At 47.0% G+C, this 27,753-nt stretch overlaps 1 protein-coding gene across 1 annotated transcript in view; it reads right to left on the bottom strand.

Annotated features, from left to right (window-relative positions):
• Positions 1–27,753, bottom strand: part of ptprdb (protein tyrosine phosphatase receptor type Db) — a 141,404-nt gene that overhangs the window by 36,992 nt on the left and 76,659 nt on the right. The window contains 6 exon segments of the mRNA XM_034537013.1: positions 719–736; positions 2,706–2,724; positions 4,036–4,214; positions 9,921–10,062; positions 11,657–11,802; positions 22,610–22,759. Of these exon segments, the coding sequence (XP_034392904.1) occupies positions 719–736; positions 2,706–2,724; positions 4,036–4,214; positions 9,921–10,062; positions 11,657–11,802; positions 22,610–22,694 (589 nt within the window). The 5' untranslated portion in view covers positions 22,695–22,759.

Below are 27,753 nucleotides of genomic sequence, written 5' to 3'. Positions count from 1 at the left end.
CTGCACGTGTGTCTGAGTCTTCGCCATCTGGACCTTTCAGGTTGAGCGAATTAACAGCTGGGAGGGATAAACAGAACCGGGACGTTTGATTGGGCGAATATAGACAAGGTAGAAAAGGACAGGCCCGGGTCGAGCTTAGGTTAAGAAGAAAAAAAAAGGAAACAGAAGAAAATATATCTATATTTCTTTTTAGGTAACAGCGATAGTACGCTTTTGCCGCCTCAAACTAAGCGACCGAGAAATAATTAAATATTCTGAACAAAGTCATGCTTTTAGACTGAAAACAAAGTAGATGTCAAAAAAAAGCAAAAAGATGTCAAACTGGACACAAAAGAGAGAGAGAGAGAGCACACAACATGGCGGAGGAAGGAAGCGATGGGTGTCTCGTGTGGTCGAGCGAGCGTTCGAGGCTGAGATGGACAAATGAACGGATGAAAGAGAGGATGAGCGATGGGAAGAGGGGGAGGTGATGAAAAAAGGTCATAGCATAATGAATTGCTTGCTCAATTCCAATTCCCCCCTGTTCTTGCACCTACTGCAGATCTGATCTGAAGCAGCTGGATGAGTATCGCCAATATAGGAAGTCTTTTGGACTAAACGTGGACGGGTTAATCCACCCGGAGCTGCTTTGTTTTCAGATCCGCGAGACAAGTAGGAAACCAGGGGGTTGGAAAGGAATCAGCCCACTGTGTCATGTTGGTCCTCCCAGCAGTCTTACCTCGTATGGGCGTGCCACCTGAGTGGGCAATGAATGCACGAGATTAGAGAAGGAGAAGAAGAAGAAAGTGTTAGTACCAACGGAGGGAGGGAGTCGGGGGGGGGATTGGGGGGGGGGGGGGCAAGGGAGGGAGGGGACTGGGATGGGGAGAAGACTCAAATTAGAGAGGAAGACTCAAAATATAGATCCTTAAGAGTGAGTGAGAGGAAGAAGGGAGACAGAGAGAGAGAGAGAGGCATAAAAGAGAGAGAGAGACAGAATAAATAAAGACAGAATAAGAGGAGAGAGAGAGAGAGACAGAAACTAGAGTGACAGAGCTATAAGGAGATGGGTTATTGATTGGACTTCATTGACTTGCAGCAGGGGGAGATGTGGCTGCAGCAGTGTGGGGGGTGGGGGTGAGAGGGGAGGGGGGGGGTTCTGCACTGCACTCGTCTATGGGTCTCTAAGAGATGCACTTCCCTTCCCTGAGACTTAACCCGAGAACCGTGCATGTGTAATCCTGCCAGTGTTACGGTGTGTAAATAGATTTAAATGGAAAAGTCCACCCTCCAATACGGAAAACGTCGGCCATCGATTTTTATTGTCTACCGTTCCTTCCAGCTCCAAACCAAGTCTGACAGCGGGGACATTTACAACCATCAAAATAAATAAATACAACAACCCCCGTCAGCGGTAAATGTCAAGGGGATGTCTCGGCCCCTCAGAATCAAAAGAGCAAAGATGTGTTTGTCGACCTCCATATCTGAAACCGACGGATATTCGCTGTAAAAAAAAATGTCGAAGAAGAAGAAGAAGAAGAAGAAGAAGAAGAAGAGAGGCAGGCGCGGACTTCGGGGCGGACCAGGATGCAGCGCGGCCTCTAACGGTGGCGATCCGCCTCACGGCCAACGAGAGGGAAACGTTCAGATTTTACCTCCGGACAGCGAAACCAAAAAAACAGGCTTTTTTTTTTTCCGAACGATTTGTGGCGAGAAATAAGCGGTGGCAGAACATCGATGTATGTTTTAAATCAAAAACGGCCTCACTTGACGCTTTGATCTGAGCTTCGCGAGGCCCGCTCGTCTTCGCGATGGACGGACTGCATTTGCATGACGCTGAGGGCACACACGCATTGAGACCGTGTGGTATCCATCATGCCTCACAGCAAATCACCGGGACCCCGTCCGCTTCACCAACATCGTCCGATTGTCTTGTTTTGCACAACCGGGAGGGGCATTCATTCCCTCGCGGTACAAAAGGTCAAAAGGAAAAAAAAAGCAGCAGGTCCTCACATTAAAGAAGCCGTAGCCGCCGTCTGAGCGTGCTTCACTTGTCTGTCTCTATCACGGCGATAACAACGTTTAGCTACACGACCACGTCTGGGAGCCGCCATTGAACCGCCCAGGGGGGGGGGGGGGGGGGGGGGGAAGAGGCAGACCGCCTGACAGCCGTCTGGCTTATTGACTGGTGACTCTATGCAGCGTGGGGCGGTGGGGAGAGTAAGTGGGTGAGTGGATGGCAGAGTGAGTGAGCGAGTGAGTGAGTGAGGGGTGGGGGAGGAGGGGGGGGGGGGGGGGGGGGGGAGAGAATATTCGATTAAGTGGAAAAGTAAATAGGTGAGTGTGAGGAGAGAGTTATTTGTTTTGGGTGTGGAGAGGCTGCAGGTGCACAGGTGAGACCAGCTACCTCTAAGGTGTGTGGGTATATATATATATATATATATGTATGGATATATGAAATATATAGACATATATTTGAAGATATGTGTGTTTTTTATTTGAACCAAAATGATGTATGGGTGCCTGCAGACTTCTCTCTGTGTGTGTGAGCATCTGTGCTTCGTATTATATTGGTGTGTGACTGTTAGTAAAATGCATGCCATGCATTTTAATAACACCTCAACATTGTAAAAGGTGAGCAGCAGCAGGAACAGTAGCAGCATTTAGTGAACAGTATACAGAAGAGTGGACAGTGAGAGTGTGGGCCTCGGAACAGAAGCACTTACCAAAGGACTCTGTGGTTAAAAAGATACAAAGAGAAAAGAAACAGCATAGACATGGCATTACAATCGGACCACTGGTTACACAGGGAGTTGACTTAGTAGAAACACCTTGACAAAAGCAACTGGAACTCCCCCAAAAAAAAAGAAAAAAGCATGGATATTGATTATCTAAAAGAACTTTGTGCTTTAAATAATTCATTTTTTTTCTTTTCGTAACTCATCATGTAGAATAAGAAAAAGCTAACATAACCAAATATTTAACATTTAAAAGCTTCAACAATTGTGTAAATCCTCAAATTAAAATATCTAGTTATATATATATTTTTTTAAATTGTGACATTAAATGTAAAAAAAGGGAGTTCTGAGCAGGGGCGGTTGAGGGTTAAAGCCAGAGAATCAAAAAAGAAAAGAAAATGGGGACAGAAGCGAAGAGGTTGTTATCCATAAGGAAGCCAGAGAGTTGGGTGTCCAATCACAAGAGAGGGATTTTGGGGTCCCAGAGTTGGTCCCCTAAGAGCAGGAGGAGGACGGATGGAAGGAAGGGGGACTCTGCGAAGAAGAGTCGGGGTTTCACACACTACTGTGGCTATCGAGGAGCTGATTGAGAACTTATTTGTTCTCTGTGTAATTTGCTTTGACATGTACACATCTACAATCAATTTCTTTCCTCTGACATCATGGATGCGACGTCCCGTGAGTCAATTTCACACCCACGTGAGAGCACTTCCATGAAATGAGGAACAACAGAAGGTTATTTGTTCGTTTTTAGTCACAGCAGTGAGGCCCTTTGAATGAGAGGACATTCCCTGTGTGCACGCCACCATCATCCGTGGGTTCAACTGGCCAATTCTCCCAGTAGAGCAACAACTTTTACGACTGGTCTTTGCAAATGTTGACATTTTCCTTTTTTTAAGTGAGAATTGAACCCTTTTTCCTTTCTCTTTTGTTGATGGCGATTTGCATGGGAAGACCTCAGAGAGTTTTGGGAAACGTTGGAAAGTTCACACCGTTTGAGGCATTGAAGAAGTTAAGAAAAAGTTGGCAACACACACACACACACACACACACACCAAGTCACACCACAGCGTGGCAGAGAAAACACAGCCAGAAAACCCACGGCAGGAAGAGCGCGCGGAACAGCAATAAGAAAAGGGGGCAAGAATAACACAATTTGTGGGAACAGGAAGAAGAAAAAAAAAGAAAAAAAAAAAGGGTTTTGGGGAGAAAGAAGGATCGGATATTGTAAGAGGGATAGAAAGCAAAGAAATAAAAAGTGTACCATTGAGGGCCAAATATATGCAGGGATCAAAAGCGTTGGTTACCTGAGCGAGAGCTGCTTGATTCGCCCGTTGTTATTGGACGTGTTGACCGGCAGGAAAATCCTTGAACCAGGTATTTCTGGGTCAGGGTTTGCCGCTGGCAGCGCAGAGCATGTGGCGGTCCGGGAGCGCTCCACCACTTTCAGCTGGGGGCCCATGTCTATGGTGGGGAACCCCGAGGGCAGCTGGTGCTCTGCAGAGAGATGTCATGACATTGTTTTCAAAATGGGTTCAAATCGACACCAATATACAAAACAATGTGCGAGTCACAGTGTACGTTGATGCTTTTGGCGCACGCCGTCGGCCCTGAACTGGCACCCAGCGGGTTGAGTTCTCTAGTCCAGCGCGACGGAGGTCTTTAAAGGGAGTCGAGCGCAAGACTCAAAGTTTCCGCTTCAATTTGAGTCACGATGGGTTTGGAATCGCTGCTGTGAGCCACGGCGGCAGGGCCGGGGTCACACGGAGTAAGAGGCATTTCAACTACACCTGACAAACTACCTCGCCAGCAGCTTAGGCGATCGCTCCTCAAATAAGAATCGATTGAGAAATCAAACGCGCGGCTCCGCTGGGAACAGCGTTTTGTCCCGCTCAGTCTAATGCACACAACCTTCTCGGGGGAAGCTCGGCCCCGTTGCATGAATCAAAAACGGGGCAAATCAAATAAAGACTCAAGCACACCTTTTTTTTTTTACTTAGCGTGGGTAAATCAAATGCGAATGCGAATTTTCCGCCGACATCCGTGGCAATCAGAATCAAGTACGAGGAGTACTTAAAAGCAGTGGGCTAACTTCATTCGGCTGAAGTGGGAGATTCGAGGGAGGAGGAAGGGGTGGGGGGGTGGGGGGGGGACAATGCTTCGAGGAGGCGGGTGGATCAAAGACGTCTGAACTGAGAGCATACTGTATTCGCTCGTGGGTGAATGAAAGCTTTAAAAATGAGCCTTTAAAAAAACAAACTCTGTACTTTGTTCAAGGCCGCACTCGCGAGCAGAGGTAGACTGTCAGATTCATGAGTCATCCATAATAAAGTGGAGGAAGACAGTCGTTGGTGAATGCGGAGCGGTAAGCTCGGCATCCCTGCATGTGTTTGTATTTGATGTAGAAGGCTGTCTATTGTGATTCTTCTTTTCTTTTTTTATACCCAGCATCCCCCGTTGACTTCATCCCTCTCAACCACACAGAGCCTCATTAATGGGAAATCCTAGCGCGCGGATCCTCGGCGAGGAGATGTTAATTCTGGTACCAGCCTATCGAAACCCGTTAGCCGACGGGTCGTGAGACACTAGGCTGTTGCGAGAGGATGCGCGCTCGCTGCCGCGCCCGCGCTGTGTGTGTGTGTGTGCGTGTGCTGTGCGTCTGTGTGTGTGCGCGTGTGTGGTGTGTGTGTGTGGCTTTTAACAGCTCAGGTTTCAATCAATCGTAACGCCCTGAAAAATGGAAACACGGACATAATAAACCAGGAGGACAAGATCGATAGGGATTTGTGTGTGTGTTGTCTGTGTGTGTCATGGTGTTCTGTTCTGGGTGGCACGGGCGGAGAAAGAGGGCAAAGTGCAAAAAAATAAATAAATGGACGCCGCAAAGAAAGAGTGACTGGTAGGAAAATAGAGCGAGAACAAGGGAGAGAGCACCGAGAACGGCAGACATAAAGAGAGGGAGAGAGAGAGAGAGAGAGAGAGAGAGCACAAGGGACCCATACGGCATGGCAATCCACGATTCTCTCCGCTTCCATTATGCAAACGCTACTTCAAAGACAGCCCCCCTCGTAGGCAACAATAATGCATTCTATTTCATCTACCTGGGGTTGGGACGCGAAGCGCTGAGGACGCAGTCAGGATGCTACTCCCCGAGATCATGCCGTCTGTCTTTGCCCCTTCTGCCGCAAACCGCCACCACACCCCGTGCACACAGACAGGAGAGGCTCGGGTGAAAAATCGACCAAAAAAACACAAAAAAACCCAGGAAATTGCTCACACATCCTGCCCCGGGAAAAAAAAAAAACTTTTACGTTTAGAAAAGCTGACAAAGTGTGAAGTGGTGTTTAACAGATGGTCTCTCACACACACACACACACACACACACACACACACACACACACACACACACACACACACACTCAAACATGTTAACACATGCACATAACCAGCTCTCCTCTCATCCATCAGGGGACAGGTGTAAGCAACACCAAAGTGTGTGTTGGGACAAAGCTGCTCTAGTCGTGCGTGTGTGTTTGTGCGTGTGTGTGTGTGTGTGTGTGTGTGTGAGAGAGCTGCAGAACAGTTAAGTACCCCCTGAGGTCAGAGCAGATGCGTAAACCCCACACTCCCCTTGTCGACGGAGCCCCCCACACATCCCACTGTTTCATTTGGACGCGCTCCCACTGTCGGAAGCTGCGTTTTCCACCCGGAGTTAGAGGGTCCAGATGATTTCACAGCTCTCCCTGATCCTGCGGGAAGAAAAAAAAGCGCCCGTGCGAAACACCCTGTCCTCTTTAATGCGATGACGCGAACATTTAATCCGTCGCACATCGCTCGCCGCGTTCGTCATCGGCAAAAAAAACAACAACAACTGGAAGAGCGCGGAGGTCAGGGCCTGGTCGTACAAAACGAAAGCGTGGGAAACGACAGCGGGAACCGGCTGCTATACGTCAAAGCTCCTTTTATCTGCACCTGCACACGCACCTGTTTCTGTCATTCGTTGACTTGACGGCGGCGGAATGAGCTGCGACGGATGCGGGTGACGTTAACACACTTGCAGCTGTACGTGCTACATTCTTGTTCCAAGTCTGATTTGTGAGGCCGGAGCTTGTTTCTGTTTCTGGCATCTCGTGGCGGTGGTTTCGTGGGGTCTTCTGTCTACATTGTGAGAAAATGTGGGGTCCGCTTTATCGTAAAGTAAGATGTATACGATTTGATGAGAGGAGAATATATGGTATTGTCATATCACGGGGGTTCCCAAAATCCAGTTTGTGCAACCGTTTTATTTTCCTAGTTTTTGTCCGTCATACCTACCGGTAATAACAACATTATACAATCAACCTGGCGACATGTTTATGTCGGGCAACACAGTGGCATTAATAAAAACAGATCCACGCTGTCCCACTTCCATTTTCACTTATTATCACCAACACTTTGCACCTTTTAAAATAAAGGGATGTCCGACCATCTGAGTGCTCGTGTTTTGTTTTTGCCCCAATTGCCGGTCCTCAAATGCCAATTTTAATGGCCGACGTGAAAGCGAAATTGTCCCTCTGTGTTTGGTTCGTCCATTCCAGGACATTGTGGAAACATGGCGGCCAGCTCCGGATGAAAATATTAACCGCTCGTTCTAAGGCAGCGACTTTTCTTTTTTCCAAGTGATGAAACGCTTGAAAACAAACGTATTAATATCATATTTCCATATCTGCCAATAGATCTCCCTAAATGCTACACACGATATCCCTTTAAGTGTGGAAATAAGGTACAACTTTTTGGACTGACGTACTGAAAACTTTGACCGAACCATTATACAGTATCGGACTACACACAATTGCTCTGGAGTTCATTATTATTTCAGCCATTGTCAATCACGGCCGTTTACTGGAAGCCAAGATTTCAATTAGCCGGCTTCTAGTCCGCAGTAATTAAGCCGGCTGACCTTAACACCGGATCCCTCCTGTCTGATAGCCAGCCAGCCAGCCAGCCAGTCAGTCACTGGAGCAGTGTCTTCACGGAGCCAGAGAGACGAGGAGACATGACTGACAAGACTCTGTGTGTGAAGCCTGGATCTGTGTGTGGGCGTGTGTGTGTGTGTGTGTGTGTACTTTCCAACTGACATTTGGACTGACAGTATATCAGGGGCTATTAGCGGCTCCCAGGTGGCCTCTTAGTCCTCCAGAACACAATGACTCCTCAGAGGAGTAGAAAGAAGCTAATCACTACATAACGACTGACTGTCTTAGATTGAGAGTACGCGTGCGCGTGCGTGTGTGTGTGTGTGTGGTTTGCCTATGTGGGCATGCATAAGTTGTTTTACGGTCTCGATAAAGATACAGATTAGACACGAGCGGATAGCTTCCATCAAGGGAGGCAGGGAGGGGGGAGAGAGAATATATATATATATATATATTCAAAAATAGATGCATGGGCACATAAGCAGAGACGTGTGAGCGCACAAGCACGCAAACAACCATGTGAGACAGGATAAAGAATTCTGGACGGATGGAGCGGAACGGCACAGAAGATGCAAAGAGTGGTCCGATGGTGAATAATTTAGAGGCGGCTGCGTAGTGGACCTAAGAGCATATGGAGAGGGAAGGAGAGACGCAGGGAGGAAAGGAACGGAGTGTAAAGAGACGGAACGGGGGAGAGCGAAAGAGGGAAGAAAACTTGGGAGACAAAAAGAAACACACACACACACACACACACAGACGAGACAGAGGAGCGACGAGGAGAGTGGAGAGGAAGAGCTGCAGACTGTGTTATTATCCCTCAGAGAGAGTGAGAGACAAGATGGTAGAACAATAGGCTGCTCGTCCTTTTCCCCCACGAGCATGTACTGTAAAGGCAGGCGATGTGATTATCCACACTTGAGCGGCTTCACTCGCTAAGACACTCTTGAGCTTCAGAACTACTGGTACATAATGTTCTCCTAATGGACTCCACTAACACTAGCGTCGCCATCTGCATTAATGGACTCTCGCTAACACTAACAAAAAAAGAGAAGAGAAAGAAAAAAACCACAGTGGACCCAGGCTTACACTTGGACATGCTCTATAGACACAAGGAAACAGCCAACAAGCCTCCACCTGGTCTGCATAAAGGTTTTATGTATTTTTTTAAGTTTGGAAGAACATCACATTGGACAGACCTCATTTTGACTGGATTACATAGTCCAGCCAGTGCTTACTGCCTGACCGTGGGTTCTGATCTCAAACTAAAGAGCCTCTCTGTGTATTTATATACATTTATATACAAACACTTCCATCGGGATTTATGAGGAGCCACAGGTCGGTCGATGTGAAATAAAACCTAGCTATAATTAAGTTTGCAGCATTTCATCTGCTGCATCTCCCTATGGCAACGTGTACACACGCCGGGAGCTACTATGACTTTTTGGTCTTAATGTGTTGTTTTTAGAGCACCAGCGGCACATGACAGAGTCCGCTCATCGACATCAGGAAAACGAAGCGTGGGGATTGGATTGAGTGCCGCCCCACGGCCCGCCGGCCGGCGCGGTACCTGCCGGAGCAAAGCGCCACCGAGCCGCCGCCGGGACGAGAGGGAGGAGGCGGCGAGATGGAAGAGAAGCTAACCCGGATATAGGACCGAAGGCTACTCCACTACCCGACCCACTGCTGGCTGTCGGATGCCCGGTCTCGGGACAATGAGATGGATGAAATAAAGACTTCGGGGGAGCCCAGCGGCTGGAGGTGCGGCCACTGTTCAGCCCAAGCAGCACTTGACGGGTGGTGGACTCCGCTGGGACGAGGGGAGCTGTGTTTACATCAATGATGCTTGGTGCTCAAACATAGTCAAGGTTAATGGACGATGTATTTTCTTTTTTCAAATTAATGATATAATGGTGTCTTCATTACCCATAATGCAAATAGAAAAAGCTCTAAAAGGAATGCTCAGTTGTTTTTGTTTTGTTTTGTTTGTCTTGCAAATGGGCTACAACTGCGCTTCGTTGCGCATCCCTGTGTTGCATTATGAATAATAAATTATCCCTGAATCCAAACACTGAACTACAGAGATAGTCATTAGGTGTGACTGCTTTGTCAGGTCCCGTCACAGTAGGGACACACACAGAAAACACAGACCGTGGCAGTGATGCATGTCCAGGTATCACAATTAGTCCTTTTCTGAGCAGCAATTACAAAAAACAAAAGAAAAGAAAAGTGTGTTAGACGGCCCACTGACCCCGCAGCACGCTCAGTCGGGTGGAGGCAGTGAGCTCTCCTGCAGAGTTGGAGGCGTGACATTCGTAAATGGCCTCGTCCCTGGGGGTCCTCAGTGGCTGGATCCTCAGGACCGAGCCGGACCCGTCGTCAAACTCTATCACCTGTTTCGTAGAAAGACGTTAAAGCGGGGCGTTAATCAATATCATTAGTAAACGATGGATCAGAATGTGTAAAGTGTAGCTGTAAAAAAAAAAACACTGTGTGCACTCCCTCCCTATACCGGGCAACAAAATAAGCTACAGAGACAAATATTGCCCTGGGGAGCTGGAGGAGACCAACAATGGAGCTAAAAGAGAGTCATATTAAACATACATTCATCAGGTGGAGCGCTAACATTGCGATATAATGATGTGTCAATGTGGCCCAAACACCGGTAACTGCCGATTTATCAAGCGTTGGAAATATACATGAATATATATTGCACCGTGCTACAGATACGGTAGTGGCAGGTTTGTTTAAATGTTCAGCCGACTGGTGTTGCTGTTTGTTTTTAATAATGTCTCTGCGGCTCAATGATAAACAGTTACAACGGTCCTGTCCTGGTTTTTAATTTGCCGAGGGAAGCTGAGGGGACCGAGCCCGGGACATATGAGAGCACTGAATCAGGTTTAACCCGTCGCCACGAGGCATACCTGCACCCACAGTCCAGGAGCAATCACTCTGCACATTTACAATAGATTTCAAGTGGCACCAGAAAAGCAGTCCACTGATGATGATTAAAAGTAACTTTTGACTGATTCTAGAGAACAGAGACGGGATGGTAGAGAATAGAATTGTCCTTGATTGACCCTCGTGTCTTTTTTTCATACTTAGGATATGTAACAATTCAAGTTCTCTTCTGAAATACTGGATCAGTAATTGCCCTTGCGTAAGTATGCTTGTACCGGACCTGGATTCGAAACTCTGATAAGGTTTCCACTGACTGAAATCCAATAAAAAGAAATCCCTCAAGAACTCTTCAACGTCAGGATAGCAAAAAAGAAATATATGGCAAGTAGCCTGAGCTTATATAGGGTGGATTAAATATAAAATATCTCCCCGAGTGATTTCATCACAAACAGGAACGGGCCAAGATGAAGCTGGACTTATTAAAGTGGAAAAGCACCCTGAGACAGGTTGAAAGTGATTGGGGGAGGAGGGGGGGTCAACATCTCCATCTAAGAGGGACTCGTGAGGTGGTGAAACAAATCAAAGGTTACTGCCCTTGGGAAACTAATAAGGCTGATCATATAAGAATCTCATATGGTGCCGCCCGAGGCATCATGTGACATATTGAAAGAGTTGGAGCAGATAGCGTTTCACACCGTTGTATAACCTTTGGAGTACAAATGAAGAGAAGCAGGTAAACCGATCAAATCTCTTCACGGTTTAGCTTCGACTTCACTTAAACCACAAGACCCATTATTGACTTAAATGTCAACTCAAAGCGCAATGGAAGAATAGTGGCAGCAATACAGCTTTCTCACAGCGGCCGATCGGATTTGTCGGTCGAAGGAAAAGCACACGTGTAACGAATAACATAATTAATGTTGACTCTGTTCCATTTAGCATATATATACACACACACACACACGAGTCAGCAAGCGCGGAGAAGCCAACCGGCTCCACCTTCATATTACAGACGCAAGAGGAACTGGTACTGACCTCCAGAAAACAGAAAGTTACACTTCCTTCATCCGTGTGTCAGCAGCATACCTCAAATCTCTGGTTGCTGACTTTTTTGCCTTTCTTGTTCCAGACAATCTTGGGCTGTGGATCCCCAGTGGCCTGGCACACGAAGGAGGCCACTCCCCCCTGGACTCCTGTCTGGTCTTCGGGGGTTCGCGTGAACCTGGGGGGTGCTGTGTGGAAAAACACAGGTGTAAAAAGTTACGACGAGGCTCAAACTCCGAATGTCGATGCTGTTGATGTGACGCCTGTACGCTCTGTACCGTGTGGCGCGTGCGCGCACATATTCCATAATGAATGATTTACGTTTATCTAAATGCACTTAAACATCATATTTCCACTTGATATGCTCCCGTAATCGTCTGTAACGTTGGAGGCCTTCTGTGTGGTGTGTGAATGCCAGATACGTGTGTGTGTGTGTGTGTGTGTGTGTGAGTCTGTGTACACACAAAGAGGCGGGACAATGATGCACTTTTCAGAAAATTCCAGTGTGAATCCTTGCAGCACACACGCACCTCTACATCTGACTTCCCCTGCATGCGGGTGGCTTCGTGCATCTTTCTTTCTTTTTCTTTTTTTCCTCTCTGTACACGTGTGTGCACGGTCCACCATGTTTCCCCCACTGTCCATGTACCACCAAAGAAGCTTAATATTTCTGTGCCATAAAGGATTTATGAAGACTTACTCCTGACATGACCACTAAAGCCCCTCATTCCGGGGACGCCAACAATATCATAACCACAGCCTCCCGCTGGATTGTGACATCACGACATCAAAAAGATTCGGCACGTCAGTCACGGCACGTCACCGCCAGCTCTCCTAATGGCATTCCAGCCAAACCAGAAAATCCCTACTTAAGGGCTTACCGCCAACCGCCCTGACAAAGGGAGAGAAATTGCTTTTTGCTGTTTTAAAAGGAGGGAGAGAGAGAGAGAGAGAGAGAGAGAGAGAGAGAGAGGCCGAAAAAGCTAAGCTTTTCAGAGGAGAGAGAGAAAAAGCGCTGTGCGTTGAAAGAGATAAAGGAAACGAGACAGATGGAGAGGGGAATGGGGAAAGGGAGAGAAAGAGAGAGAGAGGAAGATGAGCAGGAGGTGGGGAGATGGAGAGAGAGAGAGAGAGAGAGAGAGAGAGAGAGGGATGGAGACAAGGGAGATAAAGTCAGCGAGAGCGAGCCAGATGTACCGACAAACACGCTGGGAGAGCCCCGAGCTGCCCGATCACCTCCACACCTCGCTGGCTCGCGGCCAAATTTACCTCAACAATTAAGCAGAACAGTGTGTGTGTGTGTGTGTGTGTGTGTGTGTGTGTGTGTGAGAGCGAGTGTGTGCGTGTGCATTCATTTGTCCATGCTTACTTTTCATCCTTGCATATGGCAGCTTACTCGCGTACACACGGTTCGTCTCTTCCAAGATGAGTCGACTGACACAACTCTGATGTACGATCAAAGGAACCCGTCTCCTGGTCGCAGGATTGTGACTTGAATATTTTGCAGAGTGGCTCGAACGCAACGAGCCACTTGAAGGTGTCACACCGGGCGAATCTTTCCACTACTTGTCTGACATATTGCATCATTGCTAACATCGTGTCATCGTGCACGTACGTTTTGTGAGCGTGTGCCCATCTAAAAGAGAGGGGGGGGAGGGGGGGTCGCTCTCTTAATCCTCTTGCTAATCTCTCCCTCACAAAACAAATGAAAAGTGTAAAGCCAGCGGAGCCATGCTAAAAGGTACGGCAGATCTTTCAATTGCTTTCACCCCCCCCCCCCCTCATCTCTTCATCTCTCTAACCGGATTCCTCTCTTCATGTATCTCCCGTTTAATTGTCTTACGTTCCCTCTTTCTCATATTTTGCCCCTTTATCTTCTTACCCGCACCTAATTCTTTGCCACTGAATAACCCCCCCCCCCCCCCCCCCCCCCACTCCCCCCCAACCCCCATCCACCCCACTCTCCTTCACAGCTGCTCTCCTTGCTCCCTCTTTCATCCTCCTCCTTGTTACTCTTTCTCCATCTCCTCCCTCCATCTCTGGGGTGTTACATAAGTCTTCCTGTCACATTGACTGACTTAATGAGGAAGGGTGGGGGGGGATGCAACCGTATGCTCCGCACTTCTCCCTAACTCGCTCTTGCAATTCCTCCCCTCCTTGTTTTCTCCTCCTCCCCTCTCTTTGCGGGCCCTCGTCTCTTCCTTCCCTTCCCTCCACCACTTTCTCCCCTACGTACATCCCTCCCTGCTCAGCCTCCCTTTCCCATCCCCGCACCACTTCTCCTCTCTCTTGACGCGGCCTAACTGTTGTGTCTTTTGCCGAGATAATCGGGGTCGCTTGGTGGGATTCGGCATTGACATTTGAGCCCGAGGAAGGGGAGCGCCCACACAGGAGCTTGTTCTTTGAGGGGGCGCTTTGCAGCAGTCACATGCTTAGGTGCTCCTCACAGCCTTCCTCTTTTCCCTCAATATGACCCAAGATGGAAGTGAGTGGAAGTGAGAGGGAAACTACCAAGTGGGTCGACGGAGAGAGATTTAGATGGAATTAGACAGTGCCAATCTGTGTGTGTGTGTGTGTGTGTGTGGTGGATGGAGGGTGGCCTACATAAAGGTTGCCATACAGTGGGATCTGATCTACACAACAGATGGCAGGGATTACAAAGTCAGCTCATCCCCCCCCTCCCCAGGACCACTTTCGAGTCACAGCTGAAGACGTGTGATGAACTTTGATTCCAGGAAGAGACATTGTCTTTATGTCATTTTGAAATTAAAAAAACAAACTAGAAATAGAAAGAATGCTTTTGGTGGCCGAGAATGGAAATCTGAGGGCAGAGATCACGTGGATTTCTAACACACAGTTAAAAAGTAGACTAGAATTTATTTTTGTTTAGTTAACTGTGACAAAATGCCACCATTTGTGGTTAAACTCCCCTCGACTGAACCTTCAAATGAAACTGTAATGGGGCTACTGAGGTTAACCGGAGTAGCCGAAAAAGACCATCAGCGAGACTGAATGAAGCCGATGACACCGTGTATGAGGCCACAGGGACGCACTGTAGCCGACAGATGCTGTCTTAACCTAGAGGGACACTGCGAGAGGGATGGAGTTGGTTAGAACAGATGCTGGCACAAAGCTTCGGGCAGTATGATATATACGAATACAGGGGATTTTAAGATCGGAAAATTGTATGAATTTAAGAGTGGAAAGTATATATTTGGGAGGTTTAACAGATGGAGCTGAGCTCAAACGATGCAAGTCACTGCTTGTAAAAGTAGCCTATAGTTTTAAAAGTTCCCACATGGGGCTTTTTACTTTCTTTTTTTTGATGACGCAGAAAGAATATGAAATGTGCATTTTATGGCATTTTAGATTTAGAAAATGTGACGTGTCATTGTTTTTATGTTTTGGGATCTGAAATATTCTGTTCTCCGACTGTAAACGTCCACTCAGTGAAATAATAATCACACAGGACATTTGTGTAATGTTTTCTGGAAATCACTAAGTGATCTAAACTCCCATAGATCTTTTTTTCCAAAAACCCTCCAAAACATTGCAATGCATGTGCCCCCAGGCCTCATCGTGTGTGCCCTCAATCACTCAGCTGATCCAATGCGGAAAAAAAAAGAAAATCAACCAAAAGCAGCACAAAACAGACCCACTCTGTCTGATAGGGCAGCAGACAAAAAACAGTTCTGAGATGCTTGAATACCAACAAATTAAAATGATCACAAATAAGAATATAGAATCTGGAATTATTGAATCTTTGGATCATCTCCTTCGTGTTTCGCTCGTTGTGAGATAAAAGCACCGCCCTGGATGTTGGTGCGACTTGGCAAGCATCTATCTGTGCCTCAGCCTCACATTTTCCTGCGTATGCGCTCATGTCAATACTTAGGCACGTAATGAGTAATTTACGGCCCTTGCCAGGAGAAGATCCAGCTGCACGGTGTTGCATGTGGTGGTGGGCGGTCGCCTTATGACTCCCCCGAATGAGAACAGAGTCAGGCTTGTCAGACAAGTTGAGGAACGAGGCCAATATCGAGGCCTGAGCCGGGGGCCGCGATAGTCAGCCCAGAGAGTGGGTGGGCAGCTGGCCAGGGCCATAACTTAAAACATTAACATCAAAACCGACACATTAAGAGCAAATTAGCAGCCGCTCGCATTCGTCCAGGAAATCAAACTGGATCGCTGGGGCCAAGGAACACGGAGAGACAGCCATATTCCCTCTGCAGTAGCACATAATTGTCGATCGGTAAACACATTTACGGTAAAAAATGGTCCCCTTCAAATGTAGGAAATGAAATTGTGCACAACTAAGGCGCCGTAACGTTTGATAAAACCTCCCATCGAAGACGGGACGTTATCGAAGTTTCATCGAGCCTGAGCGTCCGTCTTCGTCAGAACCAAATCTGGAGTACACCGTTTTTCCTCCCATGGTCACTTTCACAATGACGACGCGGCAAAAGAATGAAACGCACTTTTACTGCCGAGTGGAATGCATGTCCAATTAGCATGCCACTTAACCACCGTGGCTGCCCCCAGGGTCTGGTTAGTGCGAAGTTAATCAGGGTTAATTTGTTAGAAACACAAGGGGAGGAATTAACCAAATGGGGTCTTCTTTTATACACAGATCATTAGAAACACATGGGCTACCCACTGGGTACACAACTTTACTGGGTCAGGGCCGGCTTCCCATCCACACGAACAGAGGGTTTTCTCAGCGCCAGTCACAGCGCGTTACTCACACTCCGTCGCTCCGCTAAGTCAGAGCTAGGCTGATGCTATCCAGGCCTCTTCACAGACGGGTGCACCTGCTAAGCTAACGCAAAGCTAACGCTGGTCAGATCCTGTTACCCACGGATGGGCGCACAGCTATGCTAGCTGCTCACACTTCGCTCTCTCTCTCCCCAGCACGGACTCTCCTTCCCTCCTATCGGCCTCACTCACGGATTGGCATTCACGGGTGATAATGGAGAACCCGTTGAGGGAGTCCAGAGGGTCACTGTGCTACAACGGAGTGTGAGATTGATTTGAAAGTACAGATTGTTTTCTGACCTCTACCCAGAATATTAACAGCAGGCTACTCCCAAAAGCAGCACTGGCGGATGAGATAATACCATTACCGTGCCTTTTAATTGTGTGTATGACTTCTGAAAGTGTTTGTGACGCGACCCATTTCTGTCCCCTTCCACGGAGAGATATTTGCGCTGGAGTCGACGGAAAGGGGTCGTCAAGCATTTAAATTAGCCTTTTTTATTTTGAAGGTTTATCCTCATATTCTTCATCGCCAGAGCTGAATTTAGATTTTTGAAAAAGGGCATAAATAGAAAATACACTGTGAATAATTTGGACAATGGAATGAAATGAGTTGTGTTGATATGCTATGCTGCTATGATATGCATGCTAATCGAGAATATGGAAATTACAGGACAATTTCCGAGCGATTAGAGTTATGCTCATTTCTTGTATTCCTGACACAACATAACTGTCAACTTTTCTGCAGTTTCACAGCCGATTTCTCTCTCTCTTATTTCTTAATAAACAACTGTCAAACCACGTTAACCCCCTCGATGTCTTGAGGGTAAGAAACGACCCGTTTATTAGTTCAACAGCAGAGAAAACGTCATGAATTCATCTTTATTTTTTGTGCATTAAATTTCATGACATTTCCTGGCCCGACCCTAGCGTTTTGGGAACTTTCAAATCAACTGTCAAATAATAAGCCTCGTACAAATATTGTCTTTGGGTGTCCTCGGGCAGCTCAGACGTTATCTCATTTGTTTAATCCTCAAAAGCCGTTTTCACACCTTTTTAATGTCAATATAAAAGAACCACATGTAATGTTAGTGTTAACTAATGAACTTTGGACAGAGTCAGGCAAACGGTCCCCCACGCCATCCAGTCTTAATGCTAAGCTAAGCTAACCTGTTTTCCAGCTTGATATTGAATGGACAGAAATGAGAACGCTATCGAGCCGCTCATTCAAATTAATTCTCTGCATTAAAGAGCATTAGCGTGTTTCCCAAAACGGGAGATCTCTAATTAATCTGTCGCATATCTGTATGCATGTAAAAAATAACAATAACAATAAACAATTAAACGGTAGAAAAGAAAGGAATCTCTTGAGACTTGACACTCGAGGCTTTTTGGTCATCGCCTCAAAGTCCACACGAGGGAATCATCCAGAGCCTTCATCGCGATCTGAACTGCCGAGAGCAGCAGACATTTTGTGCTCTGGTTGGGCAATAATGTCAACCGAGGTCTGGCCTTTTTTTAAACATTCAGTAAGCTATGCCAATCAATCAGAGAAAAGAAGCACAATCCATCTAAGAAAATGACTGCTTGATTCACTAATCCCACCCCCCCTCCACCCCTGGGGGCAGGAACATGTTTGTGCCCTTGCCTCCTCATCTTGAGACTCATCCATCAGCGACAAGAAGCCGCGGCGCTCGCACGAAACTGGATACTTTTCGCGATCTAATCCCTTGTCCAATCTAAGAACTACACATGCTTGCATACATATACATGCAAAACAGACAAGCGCGAGCATAATCACAGGGGACACACACACACATGTGACACTGAGCGTAAATCCTAATTGATACGCCTGACCTCTCAAATCTTTGATGCACATGCGGTGACCTCCTTCTTTGTGTTCTCACCAAAGATGGACCAATTTCCTCCAACGGAGCAAAAGTCAAGTGGTAAGCAGATTTATTTACATACCCAGAATCTCACGCTGCATATTCGCCTCAAGGACCGTTACTATAGTCTGCAGCGTACTACCCCATGTACTGCATCCTGTATGGCAGTACATGGGGTAACAAGTTGGTGTATCCTTTCAAAGTATATCAAATGCATCAAATACAAAGCTGGGCTTTGTGTGTAGGTGAAGGGGCTTGTAAACAGAGTGCATTTCATTTCAAATGGCCCTAAATACACAAGAACTGGAGCAAAAACTAAATAACACAGATTTATTGTGGGGGGATGAACATGTAGTTGATCTAATGTGTAAAGCAACATTAAAGAGTAAAATCATTGGAATTCACCAACAAAAACACGGACAAGTTGACTCTTACTTACGTACTTACTTAACCTTTGACCTTAGAACCTGAGGGAAAGCCGCATGAAATACGGGTAAGCGAAAAAGGCTCCCGTCTAAGCCAAAGTATAGCGGAGCTGTCATTGTGGGGGGACTGACCCAACCTTTCAAATCCCAGCCGACCTCAAGGCCACGCGAGCGCTGGCAATATGGTCGCATGTTGACAGGTCAATCAGCGAGTCCGGTCTTTCCAGTGTTGTACTCGGGACCCGATATGTCATGTGTGAAAATGTGACATTTTCAGTAGCTGAGAAAAAGCTGTCAGACGGGGACCCTAATCTGCCACATACACTCGTGTTGCACTTCAGGCGCACACACACACACACACACACGCACAAACACACACACACACACACACACACACACACACACACACACACACACAGATGTGGCACTCGTGAACATTCCTTCACCGTTATTTCAGCGCATCCCTTTGCCTGCTATCGATACACTGGTACCAGCTGCCAGCTACCAGCTTTTTTTTTGCAGTGTCATCACCAGTCGTATCTATACTAGCGCTGTGTTTAGCACCACATTGTTCACCAGAGCACACGTTAGATATATATTTTTTATATATATATATATATATATATATTTTTTTTCTCCGATTAATATGCCTCTTGATACTTTTCAAGGTATTGTATCAAAGTTGGAAATTACAGTATCGTGAAAACACAAATACTCATGCTGTATACTAATAGATAAATGAGTAAGGAACTGAAACTGGACTTGGGCTCTTGCTAAGAGACACGTGATCATCCCAGCTCATAAGGCATCATGTTATATTGCACAATATGCACAAAAGGATGAACTGATAAGAATTTGGTGGTCAAACGTCATTGTGACCTCACAAAACGTGTTTTGGGCCATAACTCAAGCACTCATAAGCTAACTCTATACAACCGCGAGGCTGAAGTCCTAGCTTAATAATGTCCCCGTGCTGTTGTTGTTGTTTGTTTTTTTCACATCCACCTCGGAGGGGACAAAATCAAATTAGAAATGCACAGCTTTGACCCTCGTTTGCGTGGGGTCAGCGGAGGGAACCCCGCCGTTGGCGCGTCGGTTCCCGTCGCCCCGGTTTGACGCACCGCGAGATGCACTTTCTCGCACGTGGGAAGCGGTGGCCCAGTTTAGCGACGGGATCAGGGCATTACTCTTAATCCACCAGATAGATGTCATATGCGCGTGCGCGCACACACACAAACACACACACACACACACACACACCGGGAAGCACGAATGGTGGGCGAGAGGGGGGGAAGAGGGAGTAAAATAAAGAGGGAGGAAAGAACAAAAAAAACGTGCGTTGACACACGCAGAGCTCAGTGCGCTGCTTGTATTGTTACACAAGCGCTTGTGGGCAGAGATGCACATATGGCACAAGTGTCATGCAAGGTTTTTCCAACGATGCTCATGGGATACTGCTCCATCTGATTGCATCCTAATACCCTCGGCCCACTAGTGTGTAAGTGCGGCGGGCGCGACACAAAACGACGCCTCGGTCCGGGCACAGAGGAGAAGCGGAAACAACGAAACAAACAAAAAATGCGGCCTCTATTGTCGCTTAAAATGTATTCAGTTCAATTGGCACCTAAGTGTGAGTGAAGATCAGCGCAGCTGAAAGCAAGCGACTTCTCAGAGTGCGTTTTAACGCTTCAACACATGCGGACACGCGACGGGCAACAAAGATGTCAAGTGTCCCGGCGGCCTGTGCTTGAAGAGGCATTGCATGTCATTGTACAATGAGAGAAAGAGAGAAAAGAACAGCCTTTTTCAACCCCCCCACCCCCACCCCTCGAGCCCTCTGTCCCTCCTTTCTCACCAGATTACATGGATGTGCGGAGGAGAGGCAAAAGAGGAGCGAGGAAAAAAGAGCAACGGAGGAAAGTCACAGCGAATGAGACGAGGGCACGGGGACGCAAAATGCCAAGCCTTTTTCCACCCTGTGTGTGTGTGTGTGTGTGTGTGTGTGTGTGTGTGCCGCCGTAGAGGAAGTCTGGGAGCATCATCGTTTTGATGGATGAGTGGGCCTTTACTGGGCCGACCCTGGAACTTATGCAGGGGACAAGAGGGCATGAGGCTGAAAGGAAAACAAGAGTGCTTTGTGGATATGTGTGTGCTCTTACCGGGCTCGGTGTGAGTGTGTGCTTTTAAAACATAGCACGACTGGGATGGCTGCCTCGGGCCTGTGCGTGTGTGTGTGCGCGCGCGCGCGTGTGTGTGTGTGTTTTACAGGGTGACAATGATATAAGTTCAGCATCGTACGACTACGAGTATAGGCTGCATTTTCCTCCACAAAAGAACCCCCCAAAAAAGTGCAAACATGCTGCGTGTTTTATCTGGTTTCTTTTGACCATATTAACCAAATCATATTTACACTGAAGCATTTAAAAAAAATAAAAAATATATATATATATATATCTCAATCCAAATGCCTTTGGTCTCTGACAGATGACTCCCAGATGTTTTACCAGTCTGCATGTTGAGCTTGAACGACCTCCCACTCTTTCTCTTCCATTATTCTCTTTCAGTCTGTCCCATCTCTTGGTCCTCCCACACTGCCCTTCTGTCTTCATATCTTTTATTCTTATTCTCACGCAGGAATCTGGCGATTTCATCACAGCTGCTGCGGGATTCAAAGCCGCATTTGACAACCAGACAAATTGGCAGAGAGAGTCATGCCTGGCTCACACACAGGTAGATACCCATGCTAAGTGGGTATACACACACTCACACACACACACACACACACACACACGGACACACACACACTTATATCCTAGTAATGAGTATAATGTCAATGGCTTTTTGGAATGTCTCGTTCATCCTTCTTTCTGTGTAAGCGTGTTCTCAACTTGTCATAAATATATATGATTAACAATGTGCTGTCTACATGATGGAAAAGGCCCGGCACAGGAGATAAACTGATTATTATGGGGTGGAAGATGTGTCCAGAGAGGGAAAGTAGTCACAGATACTGGTGGTCACTGTCCACTCCATCCACAGGGAGGTGGTTCTCCTGGGGTTCATGGGATGTGTGAGTAGTTGAACCTTTTTCATTCTTTTGGCATGATTAAAGGAATAAACTTTCATATAAATGAGTTTTTTCTGTCTTTTTTCACACACCGGGAGACGAATAACCAGGCCACTTTCATGTTTCATGTGATATTACCAATATGATTTAAACGTGGGCTGAAATGGTTGATCCATGTCACATACTGTTTTGACAATCTAATAATTGTTCGAGTTATTTAATATCTCCGGCAGGAGGATCAGCGATGAAGGATTAACAGAGAAAAATAGTCAGCAGATTCATCAATAATAAAGACAATCAGTCGTTGCAGCCATAATTGAAACCAGCATACGGCTGATAACCAGAATACTAATGTGCATGGGACCGGACATAATCTCACACACACACACACACACACACACACACACACACACACACACACACACACACACACACACAAACACACACACACACACACACACACACACACACACACACACACACACACACAACGTACACACGTTTTTTAACACAATCGCACAAGCAGTGGAAAAATTATCTGATTTGCCATATGTGGTCTGTCTGTCTATGCCAAGTAATACTGGGATGGACAAAAACAGCTGGCCACATATCAAACCTGCTACCCAACACACACTCATCCACACATACAGCAGGGATGTGCTATCGGGAGAAAACCAGGTCATCCCAACCGCCGCGCGCATGCTCGTGATCGCGTGCTGTTTTGCAAAAGAATACGGGCTGCCAATATATTTTCAACCGTTCCTCCTCATGCACGTCTATATCTGGGTGTGGCTGCGCGAGAACACAAGTATGCGGGGACTGAGGGACGGGGGATAGGAATGGGGGAGGTGGGACTCACAGTCGGCATCAGCGAGGAAGAGGAAGCTGAGGAGGAGCAGGCCTGGACTGGCAGAGTGCATCATGGGATATGTCGACACATGCATGCTGTATCCACCGTGAGCTCACTGCCTCACTGTACGACAGGGCGATAGAAGCAGGCCCTCACAACCTGGAGAGAGAGAGAGAGAGAGAGAGAGAGAGAGACAAGGGAGGTTAAAAAAAGAGAAGAAAATGCACTCAATAGGCTTATTCTTAAAGTCCAAATTAATAGAGGGTCGGATAGAAGGTAGTCCCGGCGCACACGCCAACACACACACACGCACACGCACACACAAGCACACACACACACACACACACACGCACACACACACACACACACGCACACACACACACACAGACGCAGACTTGAAGTGTGCAAGTTCCCTCTAGGCTCTTTCACTCCAGTTATGCAGCTGCCTCTCCTCTTCTCGCTTCATTAGGACCATACACTCACTGCCGGAGGTGTGTTTTGGTGCGTGCGTGTCTATCCGTGTGTGTGTGTGTGTGTGTGTGTGTGTGTGAGAGAGAGAGAGAGAGTTCACAAAGTAGCTGATGAATTTCAACTTATGGCAAACACTTAAAACATCAGTCGGTTTCTTTTTTTTGATCTCCCGAGTCAGCAACGGCCTCATTTTTTTTTGGGGGGGGGGGGGGAGTGGTCCTGCTTTAGTTTTTGCCAGTTATACAATCTACAAAGCCGACTCCAACACTGTATTTCTACCGAATGCGCGTCAAACCGCCTTGATTTTCATCTAGATGTAAAGGAATGTATGGCTTTAACGTGGAGGGGCGTGGGGAGATTAAAGTGGGAGGAGACCCATCTGCTGCCTGCGCTGCACGCGCTGTTGAGTCCACACCTGGCTCAATGTCTCTATTCTTTCATACTTACCTCACTTCCTGTTCTCTTAGACTCTCTCGGTCCCCCCTCCCCGCACCCCCCACATGGTCATTTCTTCCTGTCCCCTAGTTACCTTCACATCTGTTCAGTTTCCCAAATATCTCCTCACTTAATCCGAGTTCCCTCTCTCTCGTTGACCCGTCGTTTTCAATTCATCCTATCAGTCACGTTTTACTCTTCCTCTCCCCCAAGCATCTTTCTGCCAGTAAGACACCCCCCAACACACACTCTCTCTCTCCGTGTCACTCTGTCTGTCTCTCCGCCATCTGCAGGGCCGGGGTGTGAGTGTCTGGCGCTGGAAGAGACGGCCGTCAGTCTGTGTCAGAAATCTCACGGCTCGAATCACACGGCGCAGTGAGACGTGGCAGATCACTGCTGCCGTCCAGAAAAACCCACGGACTGGCTCTGCGCGCACGCCGATGCCTCTGTGTACATTGCGTCTGGCTGCCGGTGTTGAACTGCTTCTACAGCATGGGAGTGCGTGTATGTGTGTGTGTGTGTGTGTGTGTGTGTGCGCGTACGCGCGTGTGTTTTTTTTTTTGCACTTGTGTCTGCGGGCTTTTCCAGAAAAAACAGAAAATGGAAAGAGTCATCAGCGGTGGCAGCAGCAGCGGTCTTAATCCTCTCCACTCTTGAACAAGCCATCTGATTAAAAAAAAGGAGGGGGGGGGAGGGGGGGGGGGGGGGGCAGTAGAAGAACGCTGGAACCCAGAGCTCTCAGCATCCCTGCAGCCGAGGCTGCAAACAACTAATACCCTCACAGGATTTTCCACTTGGTTTGGTCTGAAACAATTGCTTTGGGATAACCTAGATCCCTGCACTGTGATGTCCTGCTACAGTAGACGCGGGAACTCACTCGCCAATGCAGCGCGGTGAAGGCACGGCATTTCCAAAACCGTCGACACACCGCGCTGTTATTCTCATTAGATCTCAGTTGAATTACTTTTTTTTCGGTGGCTATTACTATATATATATATATATATATATATCTTTTTTAGGAATATTTTAGTGTTGTGGCATTTCTGGTGTTTTTAACCAATGTATTTAAATGTTTTGCACAACCCCTCCATACTGTACATACATTTGACTTGAACCTACATACTATATGTGACCACCCTGCTCTCAACCGAGCACTCACGTGCATGTTTGTCTAACAGACATTTCTTTCTGCAAAAATGAGTCCTCACGTTCAAAAAAGGAAAACCGTCTTGGTGTGTGTGTGTGTGTGTGTGTGTGTGTGTGTGTGTGTGTGTGTGCGTGTGTTTGTGTGTGTTTGCGTGCGCGTTTGTGGCCACTAATCATTATGGCTGATTCAATGTCACTGGAAAAGCCTGCATTATTTAGTATCTCGCTTCACAGCGTGTCACGTTAATTAAAGAGCTGAGATAACGGGGGGGGGGGGGGGGGGGGGGGGGGGGCTGGTGTATTGACGGAGGAAGAACGAAGCAGAGTGGTAAGCAGAGAAGAAAAAGAGACGCCGGGATGGAAAAAAAAAGACAAAAGGGAAGATAACCTGAGACACACACACACGCACACACTTACGCACGCAGCCAGGTAGTCACCAGATTGTAATCTGGGTGGCTGTTGTTGCTGGTATTACCGAGGGCCTAACAGAGAGCCCCCCGCCCCCCAGGTGCCTGAGCCCATGCCGCTGCTGTGGATCACAGTCGGCTCTAAGCCACTCACTTACATTAGTCCCTATCACTCAATTAAACGCCGTCTGTCTGGCCGGGCCTGCAGCGATCAGTCACACTTATCTCTGGGATGGCTTCTGACAGAACAAAGAGTGACTCAAAGAGTGACATACTAGCTGGTGTTTTTTTTTCTCTTCTGGCGGGACAGACGGGAGGACATATGAGGAGAGAGAGGAGAGAACAGAGGAAATCCCAACTTCTCCTATGTATACATTAGTATAATAGAACTAGAATAGTATAATTAGGATTAGTATTATATTGCCATTCATTGTTTTATATACCGGTATATGGAGGCTTCACAGGAAGAACACAAATAATGTATTCTTTATATAGACTATAGTGGGTTATAAACCATTGATTAGATATGTATACCCCGTTTTAAAATGTGGGTACCAATTTGTCAACATGTAATATGATGTCCCTCTTAATGGGATGGGAAGATGCAAGCACACTCGGGCTACAAAAAGGAAAATGGGTGTAAATATACCCGTAATGCTTCAAACCACCGGTTACATCATCAACATGCAACAATAAAAGCAATATTTATCTGAAGTTGGTCCTGCAATAACTGGCTGCTTACTGGATTAACCGCTTTATTCATTTTTGTCCCATTTAGAGGGTTATTATTTATTTTGGTTATCTGGTGGTTCTTAAATTAAAACTCAAGAGACAAACAAACTATTCAGGGATGGAGCTGCGAAGTTGTGGGGTTTTGAGAAGCAGCAGAGGGGGGAACATTTTTTAATAAATAAGGGAATAAGATCCAAAAGTGGAAAGAAAAGGAAGTGTGGGTGGATGACGGGAGAGGGAGAGGAGGGCAGACTACAAAGCGAAGGCATCGTACAGCTGCAAGGGACGTCGAGAAAGATAGAGACACGAGACAAAAGACAGATCCTAAAAAGCATACAGCCAGAGGCGAACCGTGTGCCTCGGAAAAAAAAGAGAGAACACTGAGTCTCCTAATTTGATTCGATATTCCCAAAAGCTGAGCCACCAAACGCAATTAGACACACTAATTAACTTATTCTATTTGCCCTGTTGAAACAGTGGCAGACTGATAGAAATGTCAATGGAGACACGATTTGTATATGTTGCATCACAGGCCTGCACGGGAAAGAAACAAAAACAAAATAAGACGAGTGGTCGCGTACCCTCCTTCTCCACTAGGGGCGCTGGTAAGCTCAAAGTCATGAAGAGAACGTTGAGATCTTTTGGGGTCCAAAACTGGATTGGAAAATGGACTTTAGGCGTTTACGTAGCGCCTTACACTCTTAACACCGCTTCACGTCAACACACACACACACACACACACACACACACACACACACATACACGTTGAGATGGCGGCTGAAGACATCATTGTGCCTGTACAGGGTGACTCACCTCCTGTTAGCACCCAGGAACAACCACTGTATGAATGTACCGTGTGTGTGTGTGTGTGTGTGTGTGTGTGTGTGTGATGCTGGCTTCCGTTGGCTTTCAGATTATTGGGAATGTGAACGCTCCTGCAGGGAGGAACATTTTCACAAACCTGCCCAGAGAAGGGCATTATGGGTAACTGAAGGTTACGCAGAGGCTGCGGTCTCTGAACGAGCGGCGCTTACACGTCGACCCGGGGAGCACGTTTCAGCCATAGAAATAGAGCAGTAGGGAAATGCAGAGTGTTTTGCTGGTTTCTATGGTGACAACACACGTCATGGGGGGGGGGGGGGGGGGGGGGGGGGGGGAGGGGGCGCGTGAAGTGCTGCCTCGGCTCGCCGCGTGAAGAGAGCGGATGGATGGCTGGCTAGTTCACTGATGAAATCCCTACACGTGACTACCAGCGACTACTAACTATACGGAGAAGACCAATTAATTTGTAGACGCTTTAGAAACAGGAGGTCCTAAACACCTTTATTCGAGTAACTGTTACACTACCAGGTATACAACCTTTATTTCTTTATAATCCATGTAATACGTGACTCATTTGATTACAGGGCTTATACAAAGGCAACAAAGTAGTCCATGAATATGACATATGAGTTTACAGTTAATTGCAATCCCTCCTCGACACTGTGGAGGTGGGCTTCTTATTGGTTGATGGCGTTTTGCCAGTTTCACTCCTTTTCATCCTGCTTCTTCAAAGTGCATTGTGTTTGTCTATCCACATCAGGACTTGCCTTTAGACTTGCCAGAAATGACTTGAAATATCTCTGATTAATGTCAAACTATTTTCCCTTCTCGGGGGTAGTAATTCGGCCAGCACTAGTTCCTCCCGAAAAAGAAGTATATATGAAATGACATGGAAGGAGGATGGGCCGCTATATCATTTGCTGAAGACCCCGACGATCCCTCAACTTCCCTTTTATAGCCGCGAGAACAAATGAGCAAAGAGTAGTTTTCACTGGGAGATGGAGCCCCACGAACTCGGAGTAGTCATTTGAGTCGGGCTTTCAGGACACTGGCAGAAACAAGAAATCAATAAGACAAACTGAGAGGAGAGGAAAGGGGAAATGTGATTGATTGAGATGAGGATTTAGGCGGTCTGTCTGT

The sequence above is a fragment of the Cyclopterus lumpus genome, chromosome 1, assembly GCF_009769545.1.
Source record: "Cyclopterus lumpus isolate fCycLum1 chromosome 1, fCycLum1.pri, whole genome shotgun sequence".
NCBI lineage: Eukaryota > Metazoa > Chordata > Actinopteri > Perciformes > Cyclopteridae > Cyclopterus > Cyclopterus lumpus.
The sequence above is the reverse complement of the archived record's forward strand: the minus strand, read 5'-3'. Positions and strand labels throughout refer to the sequence as shown.